The sequence below is a fragment of the Miniopterus natalensis genome, chromosome 9 (genome assembly GCF_054644295.1).
Source record: "Miniopterus natalensis isolate mMinNat1 chromosome 9, mMinNat1.hap1, whole genome shotgun sequence".
In the NCBI taxonomy this organism is placed as follows: domain Eukaryota; kingdom Metazoa; phylum Chordata; class Mammalia; order Chiroptera; family Miniopteridae; genus Miniopterus; species Miniopterus natalensis.
This window is the reverse complement of record NC_142089.1, coordinates 77,317,280-77,336,803: the sequence shown is the minus strand read 5'-3', so window position 1 is coordinate 77,336,803 and position 19,524 is coordinate 77,317,280. Positions and strand designations below refer to the sequence as shown.

The 19,524-nt window shown below is 52.4% G+C and overlaps 1 protein-coding gene across 1 annotated transcript in view; it reads left to right on the top strand.

The window, feature by feature from the left end:
• EDAR (ectodysplasin A receptor) overlaps positions 1-19,524 on the top strand; it is a 91,412-nt gene that overhangs the window by 50,616 nt on the left and 21,272 nt on the right. Inside the window, exons 2-5 of the mRNA XM_016201863.2 lie at positions 9,573-9,641; positions 10,424-10,546; positions 10,806-10,987; positions 18,835-18,920. Coding sequence (XP_016057349.1) covers positions 9,591-9,641; positions 10,424-10,546; positions 10,806-10,987; positions 18,835-18,920 — 442 coding nt within the window. The 5' untranslated portion in view covers positions 9,573-9,590. The remainder of the gene's footprint in view (positions 1-9,572; positions 9,642-10,423; positions 10,547-10,805; positions 10,988-18,834; positions 18,921-19,524) is intronic.

Here is a 19,524-nt window from a genome sequence, read left to right as displayed (position 1 = left end):
AAAATCTATTTTTTACAGTGAATATTATTCTGTAATAGTTTCAGAGGTACAGCAAAGGGGTTAGACAATCATGTACTTTACAGAGTGGTCCCCCCAATATTTCAAGTACCCACCTGGCCCCATACATAGTTATCATGATATTATTGACTCTATTCCCTATGCTGGAATCTACATCTCTGTGACTCTTCTGTCCTTCTTAATCCCTTCACCTCTTTCACCCAGCTCCCAAAACCCTCTCCTCTCTGCCAGCTGTCAGTCTGTTCTCTGTATCTATGAGTCTGGTTCTATTTTGTTTGTCAGTTTATGTTATTCTTTAGATTCCACATATAAGTGAAATTATACGGCATTTGTCTTTCTCTGACTCATTTCACTGAGCATAATATCCTTTAGGCCCATGCATGCTGTCTCGAATGGGAAGATTCTGTTCTTTTCTGTGGCCGAGTAGTATTTCATTGTGCACATCTACCACAGATTCTTTATCCACTTGCCCATTCATGGGCACTTGGGCTGCTTCCGTGTCTTGGCTATTGTAAATAATGCTACAGTGAACACGGGGCTGTATATATTCTTTCGAATTAGTGTTTTTGGTTTGTTCTAATGTATTCCCAGAAGTGGGATCGCTGGGTCAAAAGGCAGCTCCATTTTTAATGTTTGAGGAACCTCCACACTGTTTTTCCACAGTGGCTGCCCAGGTCTGCATTCCCACCAGCAGTGCACGAAGGTTCCCCTCTCTGGATTCTGCTGCTGAAGAGCTAATAATCCATATAGAGTTCGAAAGAGTTTGACACGCTTATTTGTATTAGTGGCGATGCTTCAAAAGAAAAGCAAACAAGTTAAACTTAGGACCCTCATTTTAAACCTTCAACTCAAATCACAGACCTTTGTCAGCATCTTCTGGGAAGGCTCCACTCAAGGGTCAGGCCCAGGGGCTTTGGCCTTGTGGGTGCCCCTCCTGTCCCCATCCTCTGTGCAGGCCTCCTGTGGTTTCCCGCGGAGCAGGCAGGTTCCTTCAGCCCCTCCCCCTCAGTGGCTCCGCAACCAGCACCTGGCCCCTCTGCTGATCACCTCACCTGCCCCTGGAACTTAAGCAAAACCAAAGCAGCTACTCCTGCTTTTATTTTAGCGCCCAAAGGTCCTGTATTGTGTTAGCCTTTTTAGGATACAATAGGTATCAAATAAGCACCTTATGGAGAAAGCCCCCAGTGCCTCCTGCCTGGAGTGGCCCACAGCACCCCAGGCCAGGATTGTCCTGGACTGAACATAGTGCAACCAGGTGGCACCGGAGCAAATGTCTCCAACAGAGGAAAGATCTAGGGCCTTAAAAACAGTTACACACACATTACATATTTTCAATAAAAAAATGCATCCTCAAGAGGGTGTGAGGACACTGACTGCCACCGAAGATGTCAATGGAGGTCCAGTTTACCCATCAGAGCCCCGAATCTTCACCAAGGAGTTTCTGAATGAAAGGTGCTCAGAGTGGAAATAAAGAATAAACCCCTCATGGTATGTTATCTAAGCTCTGAGATGCCCCAGTGCACTCCATGGCTGGGCATTTCTCTCCCAGCGATCAGTCTCTGTCCCTCTGGGATTCCTCTCAAGTCTTCGGGAGAGGAGAGGCACCTATTGACCATGACAAGTCTTGTGAGCCTCTGCCTCTTTTCTCCAACTCTCCCTGGCCCCAGCCACACTGCCCAGGAGGGCCCGCTTATGGGCAGGGCGGCCCAGCAGTCTGGCCCTGCTTGGCAGCCTCACCTGCCTGGCCAGAGCGACTGAGCACAGGACAGGCTGCTTAATTTGTAGGACCCCGTGCAGAATAGAAATGGAGAACCTCTTGTTTTAAAATTACTAAGAATGTCCTACACAGAAGCCTGTGCAGGAGGCACCTTCCAGGCTCTTCCTGGTTCTCCAAAGAAACAGATTTGATTAAACAGAAGTGAAAGAGCATGTCCTCACAATCTCTCATTAATAACACTGTCCACCTGAGAAAGGGAGGGCTCCCCGGAGCCATAAATCCCATCAACTGGGAGTGTTCTCCGATGCTCTGATAGTGACCGCCACAGTCTCCTGGGGGGGTGAGACCTGTCTTACTGTGGAAATGGGGAGTCTGACAGCAGAAACGTCTGTTGATGTGTGGGGCGGAGGCCACCGCAACCTTCCTGGAGGAGTGGGGACAGCGCGGGAGGCTGGGAGGAGACAGCAGTGTTGGGTGGGCAGCGAGGGGGGACCAGCTGTATAGCTGCCTCTCCAGGACTCAGGCGGCTGCCAGAGCCTCACCTCTCTCCACACTAAGCTTGTGCTGAGAACTGGGTAGGGCCAGCCACAGACCTCTCCTGTCTCCTGTGATGTGGGCCACACCAAAGGTAGCACTGTGCTTCTCAGGTGGCCAGTGGGCCTCTGTCCCAGCCACTGCAGCCAGACAGGACAGGGGAGCGAAGCTGACCGGCACCACCTCAGGTGAGCACACTGGAAGAGGGAAGGGCCAAAGTCAGAGAGACCCCCACCCCGCACACTTCAAAAGATAACTCTGAAGGCCTCCTCCCTACCAAAGCTCCCCACCGTCTGGTTGCCTCAGCCCCTTCCCACAGAATGGGGATGGACGGTGCTTGAGCTGTGGCTCCCCAGTTTAAACTTCCCAGAGAGAAGCAGCCTTCTGGTGGGAGGCAGCATCTCCACATTCAGGGTGGTCAGACGGAGCCAAGGGGTGGCCCAGGTGGACCAAACGTTGTGAAGCTGCCGCAGGCCCACGTGGTGGCTACAGGGAGCACAGCCTCCTTGCACTGTCGTGTGTGTCTGCACTCCCGAGGCAGCCATGACCACGAGGGTCCACGGAGGCAGAGCCATCCTCGGCGAGTGAAGGCCATTCCCAGAGGCAAGCGGCCCAGAAGGAAACTGGACCCAAGGGAGTGGGCCTTAATAACGCAGGAAGTGGCCTAAAATTTATATAATTATAAACTGTATCTGTCCCCTGGACATGTAAAGGGCCAATAAGGCAGGCGTCTTGCCTGTCTGTCACTGTCCCAGGGTGTATGGGACTGCTTATAGGACAGTAGCAGCTCTGTAAACTGCTGAATAAATGACGAGTGAATGAACCAACAGACAATAGCGAAGGACTCATGGTGTCCAGTGCACAGCGCTCCATGGGGTGATGCGAAAGCCAGCATTTGTTCCTTGGGAGAGGTCAGAAATTAATGGGGAGAGACCCAGGAAAAAAAAACCTTGCCTGGTTTGCAAGGGGAATTGAACAAGGTGGCAAGTACAGTGCTTTTAAGAGGTTGTCTAGCTCGGACTTCACAAAGGTTCATGCGCACACAGAGCGAGTGGCAGGGAGGTTAGGGCGCAGACTCTGCAGCAACGGCTCCAGAGGCACGAGGGTCCGCGATCCTCACGAGCTCCGGCGATGGAGCAGGGCCGCTGGCCCCTGGCCCACATTGGGCAGCACGGCTGCACGGATGTTCTCCAATTTTACATTTATCTCGGCCTTGTCTGAATATCTAGCCTAACTCGAGACTGGGGAAGAAAAGGCCTGGTGGAAAGAGAGTGGCTTGACTCCCTGCTCGCCCCTCCTGGAGTCACAGCTCATCAGTCCCTGCAAAGGGCTGAGCTCCCAACACCTGAGGGTCACAAACAGCCTCTTCCTTCCCCCTGGACAGTGGTTCCTCACACATCACGTGTGTCCCCGAGGCAAGGCCAGTGCTCCTAATTCTCACACACAGCCACACAACTTCCTCTCCTCTTCCTGGGTCTCCTCTATGGGTTAGAAATATTACAGAGCTTCTGAGAAAGGCTTCCGCAGGGCAGGAGGCCGTCTCCTGGGGAGACTGCTGCCGGCTGTGGTCAAGGCTGGGCTTTTCTCTACCTCTTCGTTAATTGTTTTAGATGCACCTTAGCTGCATGTTGGAATATGGTGCCATTTTTTAAACTTTTTGTCTTAAAATCGTTTCAAACTTACAGAGAAACTGCAAGCATTTGTTATCATTTTGCCAAATGCAATGTTTTTTGGTCACCAATTTCACTCTCCTGGGCACAGGAGGGCATGCTTCCCATCTGCTTAAGCCCTGGCTTTCTCCCGAGCCCCAGACAGGCCCTTCGAGTGGAGCCAGGGATCAGTGGTCACCCTGGCGCTCCTGTCAGGAGAAAGGAACGTGCATGAGGACAGGCTCCTGTTTCACCCTCTGCCCCTGCCGAAGGCCTAGACCAGGGCCTCTGTTTCATAAATGGACAGGTGTTTGTCCAAAATGAGAGGAAGGGAGGGACCTTCTGGCTTCACAGGCAGCTCACTAGAGACCAAGTTGTCTGGATACTGTGACAGCCACATCTCTCCCTTATTCAGACCTTTCTCCTCAGCTCAACTCATAGGCAACCTCCCAGGGCCGCCTCCTCTTGGGGGTCCTCCAGGCCCCTGCCTGTGGCCATAGCCCACAGCACCCCCCACCTGTCTCTGCTTTCTGCTCAGTAGCAGCCTCAGCCACACCAACAGCTAAACAGAGACCTGGGCCAGCTTCCATGCTCTGTCTCTGCCAACACCATCATCTCCTAACAGGCATCCACCCTCCTTTCTTCCCTTGGCAGGGGTTTTCGGATTACAAATCATCCCAGTAATGCAATTTTGTGTGCGGCAACTACCACCATTTTTTAAAAGGAGTAAAACTAATAGGACAGAATAGATCATAGTACGTTGCACGAAGTATAAATGTTGTTTCATCTGGCTTTTATCTCGATTACATTGGAGATAGGTGTGTTGGGTCGCATGGTGATATTTATTTCCTCTGTGCATCTCCCCTTCTGTCACTGCAGTAGAAAGTAGGTCCGGCCACTCTTTTGCTCCATTGCTCAGCTTTTGCACACGTCCCATTGCGCTCTCTGAACTCCATCTGACGTTATGCTCAGCCCTCTAGTCCAGCCCACAGCTTTGCCTCTGGCCATTTGGGCTGCCTACTCCACTTTCCTGGGGGACCTTCTTTCCATCTCTTTCCCAGCAAACTCCGATCTGTCTGCCCCAATCTCCCTAAGAATGGGTCAGGTGCCTCCGAGGATACGAGTCACTAGCTCCCAATAAGTTTTTGCCATCTCTACATTGAGTGGCCTGGCATGAATAGCTTCAATCAGCAGCTAAAATGGCCACAGTGGATGTAAATACATCACAGACATACCCAATTCTGCAAATCAGTGCCTTCCTGTCCCTTGAGCATCTTGTACATCCAGCCCCCAAGCCCCATGGGTGACATCTGGCTCCCCTCAGTTCCCAATCACCTGGGGCTGGGTCTCCTTCTTATGAGCCCCACAACCAGCCCAGCATTGGGTCAGATTGGAGATGCTTCATAAATATTTTTGAATGGATGTAAGCAGCACACTGCAGAGTTGCTGTATCGCAACTCCAACCCCCAGGTTAACAACCCACGGCCTGCTAATGGCCACCCAGCTGTGGGCTGCCATGGGTCTTTTTCGTGCCAAGCACCCACCTCGCCCCAGAGCAGGTTTGAGCAGATGCTTTTCTGTTGACTTGAGGCCCATGGAGAGAAGATTTCTTGATGGATGCCCGACTTCATAGTTCAGACTTAGACCTAAGTGTGTTTCAGACTTTTATCCGGCTTGATTCTTACTTCCTGTAGCTGCGAGAGCAGCTCTACACGCTAGGAAGTGCAGACGGCTCTGTTTGCTTTTCTTCCTCGGTCCTAAGGTTAGAAAGGGCTGCGGGGGGAGGCCAGGGCCCTGGCCTGCTTAGCTCAGGCAGGTCTGCGTGGTGCCTGTGGTACCTCCAGATCACGGGGTGACATGGAACCAAACCTCAGTGGCTCCCCCAGAGCATCCTCCCCAGCCCAGGTCCCAGAGATCAGACTGCCTGGTGTTGGCCAAAGACTTGCCATAACGGGATGCTGTTCCAGGAAAACCTCGTGCCAGAACAGAAGGTGGTGGTAACAGACGGAAAGGCCAAGCCTGAGCTCGGGAATACTCGGGCCTCCCTTCCTCCTGTGAAGTAGGCATTCTTGTTATGCCCATTTTACTGAGCCACCAAAAGGCGACATAATTTGCCCAAGGTGGGATTCATTCAGCTCTTGCTTTTAATCAGTACTTTTTTTTTTCCTATTTGGTTAACAGCAGGTCCAGCACCCCCTGGCTGAGGTCATAGGGTGTCATGGAAACAAAACACGCCAATGACTCCAGCAGCATGCATCTCTAAATGGGCCTACAGCTGCAGCCCGCCTCCCCACTGAGCCCGGCCGAGCTCACCTACGGTGGTGAGAATTAAGCTGGCGGTGCCTGGGCAGCGGTCAGAGCTCCGCAGTTGCTGCGTTGTTACCTTAAGTGGAAACAGTGTTCGGAAAGGCATGGCTACTAGGCAGAGAAGTAAAGAGTCAGTGGGAAAGGGGAGAAGCAGTGAACTAAGGCAGGGCACAGAGCTTCGTCACAGGGTCTGTGTGTTCTCGTGACAGTGGCTGCAGGCACTAGACCATGGCGGTGCCGTGAAAGTGTGTTCACAGGAGCAGGTGGTGGCTGGACGCACCTGTGGGCCGTACCCCTGGCTGCACAGCCCTGAACTAGACCATTTCACCGGTCGGTCAGTCCCACAAAGTCAGGAGCAGCCTTATCTGTCGGGTTGTGGGAAGACAGCTTTCAGTCCCCCCATTACTCCCTCACTGGCACAGGGAGCGAGGGCTCAGAACTCCTGCCAGGCTGGAGCGCACCCTGCTCAGCTCCTCCCTCTAACCTCTGCCAGCTGGTGGGCAGCAGCCGGCCCTGCCCTGCACGGGGAGCTGGGGATTTCCAAAGCCAAAGCCACCAGGAGGTGACGACTAGGAGTAGGCTGGGTCCACCAGCTTGCAGGCTGGACCCCTTCCTGGGTGCAGAACTGCGCTTGTCCAAGGCCGGTCAGGCCTCAGGATGGATCCTGACTCAAGGGCTACCCTCGGTTTTCTCCCCCTACCTCACTTGCCTTCTTGGAGAATTGGTAACAATAATAGAAATGCATCCAAAGCAACAAAGTTTTTGTTTGGCTTTGCATATTTATTTGTTTTTCTTTCCTGTCTCCTTCCCTTAGCCTGGGAACATCTCTAAGGAGCCTTTTAGTACGTGCTCCTCTGACTCTGTGGCCAGCCCTGCTCCGTGTTCACAGAGAAGCCCTCCCAGGATCAGCCGTAATTAGAAGCAATTAAATTAGAAACCCTCGTGCTGTTCCTGGCAGTCCTTCAAGCGGCAGCTTGCCTTGGGGAGCCTCGGGCCCCACTCAGTGGAAACCCAGCTCTGCTCCCCGCTGTCCTGAAGGAAAGGCCAGGACATCAGTGAGATGCTGCTTCCTAAGATCCCTCTTGGCCGTTGCTTGTACTTTACCCTTCCCATCCTACCTGCCCCGGCTTGCTCCCTGCTAGAAGGAAAGCACCCAGGATTTCACCACGGGGTGTCTGGGTGCTCTAACCTCACCTTCATCCATTTGGGGTCTTTCTAAGGTAAATGTGGTGCTGAATTGCAGACAGTGTGCTGGAGAGTGCAAAAAGGCAGCTTTTTTTATCTCTTCAAGAGATTCCTGAAACCTCGCCCTTCCTCAGAGGCCACCTGATGTCATTCACCAGGTGAGAGACGCGGGAGTCCGAGGTACCAGTGCCAGCAGGGAGAGGTCCTGGGGAAGGCCCAGACCCCCCCCACCCCCAGGCTTCTCCCGGACCTTCCTCAGAACAGAGATCCGCTTTTTCCTGATCAGAGATCACAATGGGCTCCTCCAAATCCTTCTGATGATAGAAACTGTGTACAAGGGAATGTTCCCCAGACCCTCCCTCAGTCCTTAGTCTCCCCACGACTCTACTCCCTGTCAAAAAAAATTCGTCGAGAATGCAGTGATGTCACTCGGACCTGCCTCTGTGCAGACGGAACCCTTTGCAGACACAAACGTGGCCTTCTCTGCGGCTTCCTCCTGTATGGGCCCTGCACCGTGTTCCACGGGAATCCTCGCTCATTGTAATGACAAATAAGCGGGATAGCTAAAGCTCGATGTTACCCAAGCTCTTCCTATGGGAAGGTGTGTGCTCGCTGCTCCCCGCAGGAGGCAGGACCAAGGGGCTGGGGTGGGGTGCACAGGCCTCCTGGAGCTGGGGCAGCGAGGGCCACAGGCTCCCCGGAAGGCGGGCAGGAGCTGAGGCAGATGGCTCAAAGCGCTTCAGGTCTGTCCCTCGCTGGCCTCTCCTACATGTTGATGTGTTAGGTGCAATCTCCCCACCCACACACTCCCTGCGCAGGTGCCGTGCCCTGGGGAGGGGCAGATTAGAAAGAAGACCAGTCTGCACACTCAAGCAGTTTGCTTGTCCTCAGCACCACCACCCCCACCCAGCTGCCCACTAACTGGCCCTTGGCTTTCCCCGTCCTGGACTTTCCCCAACTCCTGCCTTGCACAGCCCTCCTTCCTTCTCAAACTTAACTTCCTATTTCTAATAAATAATCTTTTGGCTGCTTTTCTCCTTAATGCCTTCAGGATATTGTATTATAAAGACAAAGTTCAGGTCTTTTCTCCTAAGGGCGGGGGGAAGAAAGGAAAAACAGAATGGCTTTCCCATTTATCATTTCCTGCTTTGCTTTCCTGTATTGTCATTTGGGGGTGGTATTTGGGAATTATGGGTTTCTATGATCAAATGTCTCACTGAGAACATAAGGATTTACATGGTCTGAGTCAGTGGTTGATTCTGGAGGTTCCTCACATAATTCAACACGCTGTTTTGTCACTAATTCATTCACTCTGTCAAAGCAAGATAACAGTGACTCAGCATGTGGCAACTGGGGAATTTGGGTTCCCACATGAGCACATTGTCTCGCTTTGTACAGCAAGCTCACCAGTAAAAGTGCTTTGGTTGGAAATGCAGGTCTCCCATTCTGAAAGTGGAAAATAACACCTCCTTCAAAGCATCATTGTAGTAGTTGGGGGAAAGCACCTGAGTGCCTGAGCCGTAGCCGTCCTCTGTCCATTAGCTGTGTGACCTTAGGCAAGTCCCTAACCTCTCTGGGCTTCAGCTGTCTCAACTGTAAAGTTACATGGACTGATACATTCTCTCAATCACTTTGACAGGTGACCCATTCTTCACAGAGAGAGGGCCGAACCTTACAGAGGGGCTGGGACTGCAGGACATGGGGGGGAGGGGAGGGTTGCATTCTGATTCTTGGCGCCATCTCAGATCACCCCTGCAGCCAGAGGATCACACTAGCCTGGAGCACACACACCAGGGTTCTTCAGACTCTCCCAGCAAGTCCAACAATTGGTCATTGCCCGGCTTCAACTGTGGCCTGCAGCGTGCTCTGGTCCCTCCTCGCTGGAGCTCTTTCCCATGGATGGGGCGATGCTGGGAGGACGGGCAATGTACAGTCAGTCCAAGAGGCCTGGGGCTCAGCTTAAATCTGCCTTTTCTTTTAGGGCATGTCCATTCCTCACTCTGTTTGCTGGGAGGTCCCTTGGACCCAGTGGGATACAATGAAGGCAACTGGAGTCAGGGTCTGGGCCTGGGCCTGGGCCTGGGCCTGGGCCATGGCCAGTCAGTCCTGGAGCAGCCTCAGGGCCCTGCAGGCCGCTGCTGCTGATGAAGTGTGTCTTTCAGGTGAACCTGTGGGAGAGGATGGCCCCTGCGGGAGACTACAGACAGATGCCCTGGCTCCCCGTCCTGGTGGTAAGTGGGTCAGAGCACCTGCCTGCACTACACCCTCGCCCAAGAGTGACCATGGCAGCCCTGGTGGAGATTCCAGTGGGGGCCCCCATCCAAGCTGTTTCCTGCACGAGCCATACTTCCTTGGGCAGGCTCCTTGGCCTCTGAAGCCTCAGTTTACATGGCAGTAAAATGGGAACAATAATAGCACCGTCTTCAATGAGTTCTTCCAAGAATACAGAAAGGTAATGCCTGCAACGCAGTGAACAGCGCCCAGGGTTTAAGCTAGACTTCCCTGGTTGGTGGATCCCTTTATAGGGTTTCATGGATAGAAATGTCCTTATTTAAATTGTGATATATACAACCCAAGCCTGTGTGACAAGCCTCACCTGTGGGCCACACAACTGAGAAAGCTCCAAGCCTTCACCACGGGGCCCCTCCTCAGGGGAGAAGAGGCTGCATGTGGCTGAAAGACCTGCTGTTCTAGAGGCTCGGGGAAGAAGCTGCCTCATTCATGGCTTTGGAAAGAAAGGAAGAAAGATTTCATGGGTGAAGAGAGTTTGGATCAGGCCTCGAGGGTGGGATGGGTCGAGGAGAGGGGAGGCAGGAGTGAGGCCAGACCGTGGAAGTGGGTGCCCTGCCAGTTTATCAGCTAACGTTCCTGGAGCTCGGGCACCGAAGGTGCAGTAAGTGACCGAGTGGCTCTCACCATTAGTCCTTCCTCACCCAGCCTGGGCACTGACCCTGAATAACTGTGTGTGTCTTCAAGGAGGTATGGAAGCCCAGCGACCCCTTTCTTGTGGCAGGTGTCTCTGATGTGCGGGGCCAGAGCAGAATACAACAACTGCGGCGAGAATGAATACTACAACCAGACCACAGGGCTGTGCCATGAGTGTCCCCAGTGTGGGCCGGGGGAGGAGCCGTACCTGGTAAGGCCCCCGCCCGGCCGCCAGACCACAGCGCCCCCAGCCTTCACGGGGTGCCGTCACCATACCTTGTGCTGCTCTCCATGTGGTCCTCAAGCTAAATCAGTGCCCAGGGTCCCCAGTGCACCCATGTGCCAATGGGCCTCATGTGCCCAGTGCCCCTGGTGTGCCCAAGGTGCCTGGCATGCCCAAAGATTACAGGTTTGGTCATGGCAGGTGTGACCCTGCACTCACCTGTGTCCTCTGTCCCTTCCTCCGCCAGTCCTGTGGCTATGGCACCAAGGACGAAGACTACGGCTGCATCCCTTGCCCAGCAGAGAAGTTTTCCAAAGGAGGCTACCAGATATGCAGGCGCCACAAAGACTGCGAAGGATTCTTCAGGGCCACCGTGCTGATGCCAGGGGACATGGAGAATGACGCCGAGTGTGGGCCTTGTCTCCCTGGGTAAGCATGGGGTGCTGCCAGACTGCTCCCGGGACCCATTCTGCAGAAATTCCCACATGTCTCTTTGGTGGGGACCCCTGGGAGCACGAGCACCGCAGGCCTGCAGTGTAACATCCCCCCTACTGTTTGTCCCCTCTACGAGGGGCAGCTTGGCAGAGAGGAGGGCACCTGTCGGCAGGAGGACACCTGGCAGCTAGGATGGTGAGTCCTGCCACCTTTCACGAACAGGCAGCCCACCCAGGCTCAGCTTGTGTCCTTTAAGCCAACGTCAGTCATAATAATATCTTCCGACTACTCAAATCAAACAAACTTGTTGACTACTTTTGAGATAACACAGGTGGAATGATTCGGAGAGGAAAACTAAAATTCCATGCAAAAGTATTATTTTTAGTATTCTGGGAAAAAATTGAGGATAAAAGCCACTGGTTGGGGTCTTTGAGTCATATGGTGCCTGTAATTCCACCACAGTTCTGTTATGTGTCAAACGTCTTCCCAAAAGCGCAAAGTGCAGATGCAATGAGCCTGAAAGACAGAAGACTAAAAAGTCTCCCTCACACAGGCACGTCCTGCTCCCGGTGAGGAAGGCACCCGGGCGCCAGCAGACCGAGCTCCCCAGCCGCTGCTGCCTCCCTCTGGTGGCCACGTAGCAGCACGCTTGCAGGGGCTGCCTGGAAACCGAAGGCGGGCCAAGGCCAGGGCGTGCTACAGGGACGGTGGAGGCGCAGAGGTGGTGGTGCTGGTGATGGTGGAGATGGTGATGGTGGAGGCGCAGAGGTGGTGCTGGTGATGGTGGAGGTGGTGATGGTGGAGGCACAGAGGTGGTGCTGGTGATGGTGGAGATGGTGATGGTGGAAGTGGCAGTGGTGGTGCTGGTGATGGTGGAGGCGCAGAGGTGGTGGTGATGGTGATGGTGGAGGTGGTGATGGTGGAGGCACAGAGGTGGTGGTGCTGGTGATAGTGATGCTGCTGATGGTGGAGGTGGTTATGGTGGAGGTGGTGATGGCGGAGGCAGTGATGGTGGAGGCGGTGATGGTGGAGATGGTGATGGTGGAGGCACAGAGGTGGTGGTGCTGGTGATGGTGGAGATGGTGATGGTGGAAGCACAGAGGTGGTGGTGCTGGTGATAATGATGCTGCTGATGGCGGAGGTGGTGATGGTGGAGGTGGTGATGGTGGAGGCACAGAGGTGATGCTGGTGATGGTGGAGATGGTGATAGTGGAGGCACAGAGGTGGTGGTGCTGGTGATGGTGGAGATGGTGATGGTGGAGGCACAGAGGTGGTGGTGCTGGTGATAATGATGCTGCTGATGGCGGAGGTGGTGATGGTGGAGGTGGTGATGGTGGAGGTGGTGATGGCGGAGGTGGTGATGGCGGAGGCAGTGATGGTGGAGGCGGTGATGTTAGAAGCAGCAGTGAGGAGGTCCTGGTATCCTGTACTTTACAAACTGCTCATTTACCTGCTGTCTCATTGTATTGAATTGAGAGGAGGGAGAAAATAAGAATATATTCAAATGGGAACAGGGAGTATTATTAGTCTATAAGAAAAGGGAAGTAACAAAAAAGGCAGGAAGTCCTACCAATTTACCAATAGATTGAAAGTGAATAACTCTCTAAAATGAGATATTTTAAACTTGCAGAATGTAACCTTAGGTTGGATTTGTTGCTGAGCAGCATCCACTTCCATGGCTCCCACCACCGCTTTGCTGGGGATTTGCCCCCCACCTCCAGTCTCCCTAGTTTTCTGCCCTCCGTTCAGACCTACCTCCTGAGCTACAGACCTACCTCTCCAAACACCTGAGGGACAGCCCCTGTTGGTGTCCCTGACACACAGTGCGATTCACAAATATTTTTCAAATGAATAGAGAAAGCATGGGAACCTTATTGCAGAACTTTATTTTTCAATATGCAAAAAGCAAAAAACAGGTAGCTATAACCAGGGAAGATATTAAACTATTCTCTTTGAAAATGCTATGAAATAGCAGTTCTTGAGCTGGTACTCTAGTTTAGGTGTTGAGATTATTGTGTTGCGGAGGCTCCACCAAGAGTTGTCAGAGAAGCAGAATTGATTCTTCCCACCAATGGTACAAACATCCATTGAGGGGCTGCTCTGTGCAAATACTGTGCTTGAATGAGAGAGATCCTGAATTAGATGCTAGAATCATCTCTGATAACTTATATAGTTCCTGGAGCTTTCTCTGGATTGTTTTTTATTGGTGCAGGTACATAATTCAGGAAAGAAATTCAGTGTTTTGTGGATTAACTACATAGATGTGTCGAGGAAAAGCATGCTCCCTTTGCCATGCTCACCTCAGAAAGAAAATAACCCTTTTTGCAAAACCTTGACTTACTTTGAGAGCCTGTCATGTGAGAATCTGGCCTGACATTCACAGCCTAGCATTTATTTTAGTAAACCTTTGAATTAAGAGTGTACCAGGTGGGTACTAGTGAGACAAAGAGGAAGGACGTGGGGCCTCTCTTCAGTGGAGGAGACAAGAAAATCGTGACCACAGCATGGGGGCGACGCACAGTGTTCGAGAAGTCCAGGGAGGGCCAGTACTCTGTGGGTGGGGTCAGGAGGGGTCTTAGAAGACTTCTCAGGGTGATGCTGGGAGGGGTGGAAGTCAGTCAGGCCGAGAAGTGGAACAGAGCTCTCCAATGGAGGTGCCCAGCCAATGCCCAAAGGGTGAGCCGTCTTACAGGACGTGGAGCTGAGTCCCTGCGGCCAAGTGGAAGGCACACGGGTGGGTGTGGAGAAACTAGTGGGGGGGCAGATGGAAAAGACTCTGGGAAACGATGCTGGGGACCCGTGTCTTTAGCTTGACACTGATGCAGACGAAGAAGCTGGTGTAGGACACAATCCGGCTGTACCTCAGAATGATCCTCTTGGCAGCAGTGGAGATAAAAACTGTCAGGTAGGGAAGAGACGGGAGCCTGGGGAACAGGAATGAGGTGGGAAGTTGTGAGGACCAGATGAGGCAAAAGCACTGGCGGTTGGAGTCGCAGGAAAGGAGATTGGAGGAGGCCTCTCGGGTGTCTGCCTCAGGCAGCTGTGTGGACAGTGAGGCCGTTGCTAAGAAGTGGAATATAGGAGGATTTGGGTGGGGAGGTGGAGGAGAGATGGAGGGGGTATGTGTGGAATTTGAGGTGGTTCTTACGTGCAGACCAATGTGTCTAATGCATAGGTGGATAAACAGAAACAAAGCTCAGGCCGGATCTGGAAGTCACCTACCCACTGATGGTGTGGGAGCGATGGTCCAGGTGGGCTGCCCCACTAACAGCTCCATAGAGGAGGAAGAGGGATGGGGGCAGGATGGAGCCTAGCCCATGGGCATTGCCATCTGACCCAGCTGCTATTCCTACCCACCGTGGCCTGCGAGACCCAGCCTGACTCTATTCCACATGATCTAAAAGGGGTAGCGAGTGTGCACATTGAGCAGCTTGTTTCATTCTTACTTAGAGCCACAGAGACTTTCCAGTAGAGGGGACAAGCCCTGGGACCAGCACAGTAAATGGCCTGTCCCATGGGCAGGTGCCAGCTCGGCCACCAGAGAGGCTGCTCTGTGGCAATGAAGACAGTGGCTTGGTCCCAATGCATGTACCAGTGAGAAGTTTGACAATGGAATGGCTGTGAGCTCCCTGCCCCTAGAAGGCTTCAAAGATATGGACACGCCTCTGTAGAATCAGAGGGGAGGCCGGCGTCTGTACTCTTCAAAGGATCTTTCCAGCCTGAAATCTTGAGTAACTGCCTCCCTGCTCCATGAGAACAGTGACCTGCTTCTTCCACACTTGTCTTCAGCACCCAGGACAAGGCGAGGCATGAGCACCCGCTGGGTGAGTGAGGGGTGCTGTGCGCCCTCGCATTACTCCCGGGATGCGAACATGTGTAGTCAGTTTCCAGTTTGGCTCTGTGCTGTGATATGACTTCAAATAAATCACTCCCACCCCCAAGGCCACGGAAACAGAAGGCCCCTGCTTTATCTCCAGTCCCCAACCTCCTCATACTGGCTCTAATGAGCACAGTGCTTTATCGGGGTAGGACCCCAAAGGGCTTCCTCCTCCTATTGCCTGCCCTGGGTTTGGGGAACAAAATGAAGCTCTCACGCTTGTCACAAAGGGGGATTACAAGGCGTTTTGGCAAGTTGGTGCTCTCAGCCCCATGAAAGGCTGTTTTCATGCCCGAGCCCCTGTGGTCCCCGGGCTGCGGATGCAGACTGCCTCCCATTTGTCTTCCTGACACCGCAGGCCGCCTTGGCCGGCTCCCCCTTGTGGTTTGGCAAGCGCTCTCCCCTCATTCTTTGCCATCTCTGCTGTGTGTCAGTTCGTGGCCGAGACACTGGCTGAACAATGAGCAGTGCACGGGGCTTTCCTGTTGAGAAAGGCTTGTGTGGGAGGACCAGGGAACAAAACATGAGAAGAGGAAGAGAGAAGAGGTGAGATTTCATAACCGCCCCCAGGGCACCACACTACCCATTGGAGAGGCTCCTGCTGGCCTGCTTCCACACCGCGCCCTCTCCCTGCAGCTGAGGCACCCGGGGACGCTGGAGGACAGGGGCAAAGGACACAGAGGTGGCTTCTACATGCCCACACCGTAGGGGGCCAAGGGAGCGCCAAAGAGCTCAGTGGCATCCCTTACAAGCTTAGGAGCCCCGAGAGAAGGGAAGCTTCAGAGAAAATCTGCACACATAGAAGGCTCTAGAGGCACCTTTAAACTGAGTCTGGTCTTGGGTTACGCACCTTAATCAACCCTTGAAGAAAAGCAGAAGGAAAAAAGATCTAAGGAAAAGTCCAAGTAGAGATCAAAGAGTAGGAAATTAGACCTTTACAGGCAGACAGAGGGGCTAATGTTCTTTAGCAGGGCACGGCTCCCTCAGTGAACACCCTGCTCCAAGTTGATAGAAGCTAAACAGTGAGTCTCTGCTCTGTCCAACGGGGAATAAGGGATGTGGGGGTGGACTGAACACGAGGAGTGGAGCTTAGTCTTAAAGAGAAAAGCCCACATTTAACAATGTGCTGTGCAACACGTGCTGGGAAATGTGTGACATATTTAACACTCATGGTTTTGTAACAACCTCCTGAAGCCAACATTTTTAAAAAAAATTATAGCCCCTCAATACTGTTTCCTCAACTAAGCTATTGAATACGTTACACAGTTTGGAGCAGACACATAGAACAGGAGACACAGCAGACGCCACCAGGGCCTCTGGGAACAAAACATGACAAGGCCCACTCAGGAAGACCGAGCTGTCCATTGCCCAAGAAGGTGCCTGTGTGCCCAGCAAGGTAGCCGACTGATCCCAGGATGGAGCAACCCTGTGTGCACAGAGCTTGGTGGCCCAGGGGACCCACTGGGAGCCCAGTCCTAAGACCAAGTGTCCTATACCCACCCAGGTGGCTGTGCATTTTCATCCAAAATGGAGCTCAGCACCAGGCTCTTCATGAGGATGGGCTTAGCTGTGGTTCTGCTCTTTTAAACAGGAGGAAAGATGTACAAAATTCCCTTGGCTCTTCTGTCAGTCTCAGCACTTTGAACTTCTATAGAGAAAACTTGGTCTCATTCACTTCTTTTCCAATCAATCCTTGCCTAGAACCTTCCCTCCTCAGTACCTAGCACAAGGGACTAGGAATGCAGGAAGAACAAGGCCGGCCCTGAGGCACTCCCAGGTCAGGAAGAGAGGCATCACAGTCTGGGGGAGAGGACTGCAGCTGAGAAGGGGAGCAATTAACAGTGGTGTCAGCAAAAGTTCTCTGCCACCAATCTAATGCCAACACTAGTCCCCTGTCTGGGGTGTGATAAAGGAGAAACTTTATTCAGATAAACAGCTTGCAAAACCTGGAGAAGCAGCTCCTGGTGGAAACCAAAGGTGTGCTCCCCAGGCTAGTCCCTGAATGGCCCAATTTTATGCAAATGAAGAATACAGATTTGCACAGACTGGTCCAAATAGCACTGTGCTGATCGGTCAGCTTCTCGTGTTCTGATTGGTTGCTACGGAGCAACTCTAACGATTGGGTAGTAAAGATGCAGATGATGTTGTAGCTGTGTGGTTTCAAATGGAGGGGCAGGCCTCGGCCCATTGGTTGAAATGCAGCACCTGGGCTCCTTTATAAGGGCGGCGGGCCGGAGCGCAGGGGGAGGTGAAGGTCCAGCCTCAGTTATGCCGGCAAAGGCAGCCTGGCTGAGAGGCCTCTGTCGGCAATGGCTGCCAGGCTCTCGTTCTGAGCTTGGGCCCAGTTAACCAAGGGGAGTCCTTCTTGGCAGGTATATTCCTTCTCAGGTCACAGGGGCAACACAGGGTCTGGATGTCAGAAAGCTGCAGGAAGACGGGCCTGGCTGACCTGGAGCCTGTCACCCTGGGGAGGCCACATGCAGACACATGTCCCCTCCTGCAGCCGATGCTCCATGTGCCCCAATGGCTTCCTGCTTCCGAGCACAGATGGCTTCTGGGGGGGACAGAGTATGTGTTTGAGAGGTTTTTTTCCAGAGGCTTAATTGTGAAGCTGGCTGTTGTGGCTTCTCTGAGGGATGTTTTGAGATTGGTTAATTAATGTTTATAAGATACACAGGAATCTGAGGATAAGACGCTCTGAGGAAGGGCAGGTAATTAGGATCATAATGTTGCTGATGATGGTTCGGCTTCTAGTGGCTGGAGTCCGAAGCTGCCCAGCAGTCCTGCACCATCTACCACTTACCGCTGCCATCAGCACGGCCTGGTGCGCACGGCCAATGAAAAAGAGATGAGAAGATAATCATGAAAAATTTCAACAGCAGAGAGGGATTTCTCATTTTTTGAAATTGTAGTAAGAAGAACATTAGCACCAGCTCACTTATTTATTGATTTCTCACAATGCGATAGATGGCACTTGACCATCGCTGAGTGTGTATTTATGGAAACCAAGCACACACCAAGAGAAGTGTCAAAGCCTGCGAGTGGGAAGGAGTCTGAGTGAGAGGCTGGGAGGGCGGGCCAGGAGGTAGAGATCCAAGAGGTGGTATGGCCTGCAGAGAACCCCAACCCGTGGCAGCAGAGCTCTGTGATAACATGTCCTGAGAGTCAGCATGGTCATGGGGCTGGCATACCGACATCGGGAAGCTTGAAAGACATAACTGTGAAGGGTTTGTCATTTTCTCAAATGTGTGTTACCCCAACACAAACTTGTATTGGTGTCTTTGGTCAAGTGCTTCCTGAGGGGGAAGCAAATAAATTGCAGTGATGACCTGGCTGTGCTCCAGGCTGTCTCTACAGCCCTCTGTGGTGACCTTTAGACATTGCTGTAGCCATGTTTTGCCAGCCAGTGCCATTCACTGCTGGTCAGCAAAGGTTCACTGGGCAGTCCCAGTGCCACAGGCATAGACACATCTGCCAGTAAACTCCCCACGCTACAGGCTCTGAGCTGGGCATTTGCCAAGGGAGTGCTCCTTCCCCAAAGGTACCTGAATCCCTGGTTGGCAAGACACCCAGAGAGCTAACCAGGGCACACACATGGTGGCAGGGCATACACGTGGTAGGCACGCAGACATCGAGGTGAATGATGTTGATGAAGGTGGTGAGGGCATGCATACAGTAAAATTCGTCAGTGAAAGGAACCAAAAAGGGGAGGAGATTTTTATAAGACCCAAACTGGCCCAATATGGGGGGAGGGGGGGATCCATTTTAAGAAAATCTGAAAACCTCCAAGGAAACTCAGTGGTCAAAATGGGCTGCTGGCTCAGCAGGGCTCCCGATTCCCAGGTGTGTGTCTCAGGCCCCGTTTGGATCATGCTTGGGTCGTGGGTGTGCCAAGTGGTCAGCACTTGCTTGTGGTAGCACCCGGCTCACCTGCCTACTTTGTCTTGTCTTGCCCGCCCTGTAGCTACTACATATTGGAAAACAGACCCAGGAACATCTACGGCATGGTCTGCTATTCCTGCCTCCTGGCGCCCCCCAACACCAAGGAATGTGAGTGCACTTGGTCCTTCTATCAGAAGGGTACTGGTTCAATATTGGTGTCTTGCATTACACAGTGGGGTAGACAGAGGCCAGTCCTGGCACCTAGACAAGCTAAGTACAGTGAAAGCATAAACAAAAATGCTCCCGTGGCCTAACCAATCAGACAGCAAGTCTGTGGAAGAAGTTTGCTGTAGCTGAACTATGAGTCCGAGACTCAAGGCAGTCACCTTAGACAAGTGACCTTGAATAAGTCTCATAACCTCTATGTGCCTCAGTTTCTTCATCTGTAATTTGAGGCTATTAAAATCTAAATTATCTGTGTCATGCAATTCTTGGGTAAAACAATGAGATCACAGATGCTGAGGTATTTTGCAAAGTACTACAGAACTCTAGACAATTGTTAGTTCTCATACCTATTTTTTAAACAAAAGATGGCCCCCTGGGTGGGGCCATGAGAAGTATAAGAATTGATTACAATGAATGAAATAGATTCCAGGAAGCATATGTCAACAATGAGTCTCACAAGTTTAGAATCTCACCTTGGGCTATTTCTTTCTTTTCTGTTAATTTGGTTTGACTTTCATGGGCATGTTGATGAGGAACGGCCAGGAAC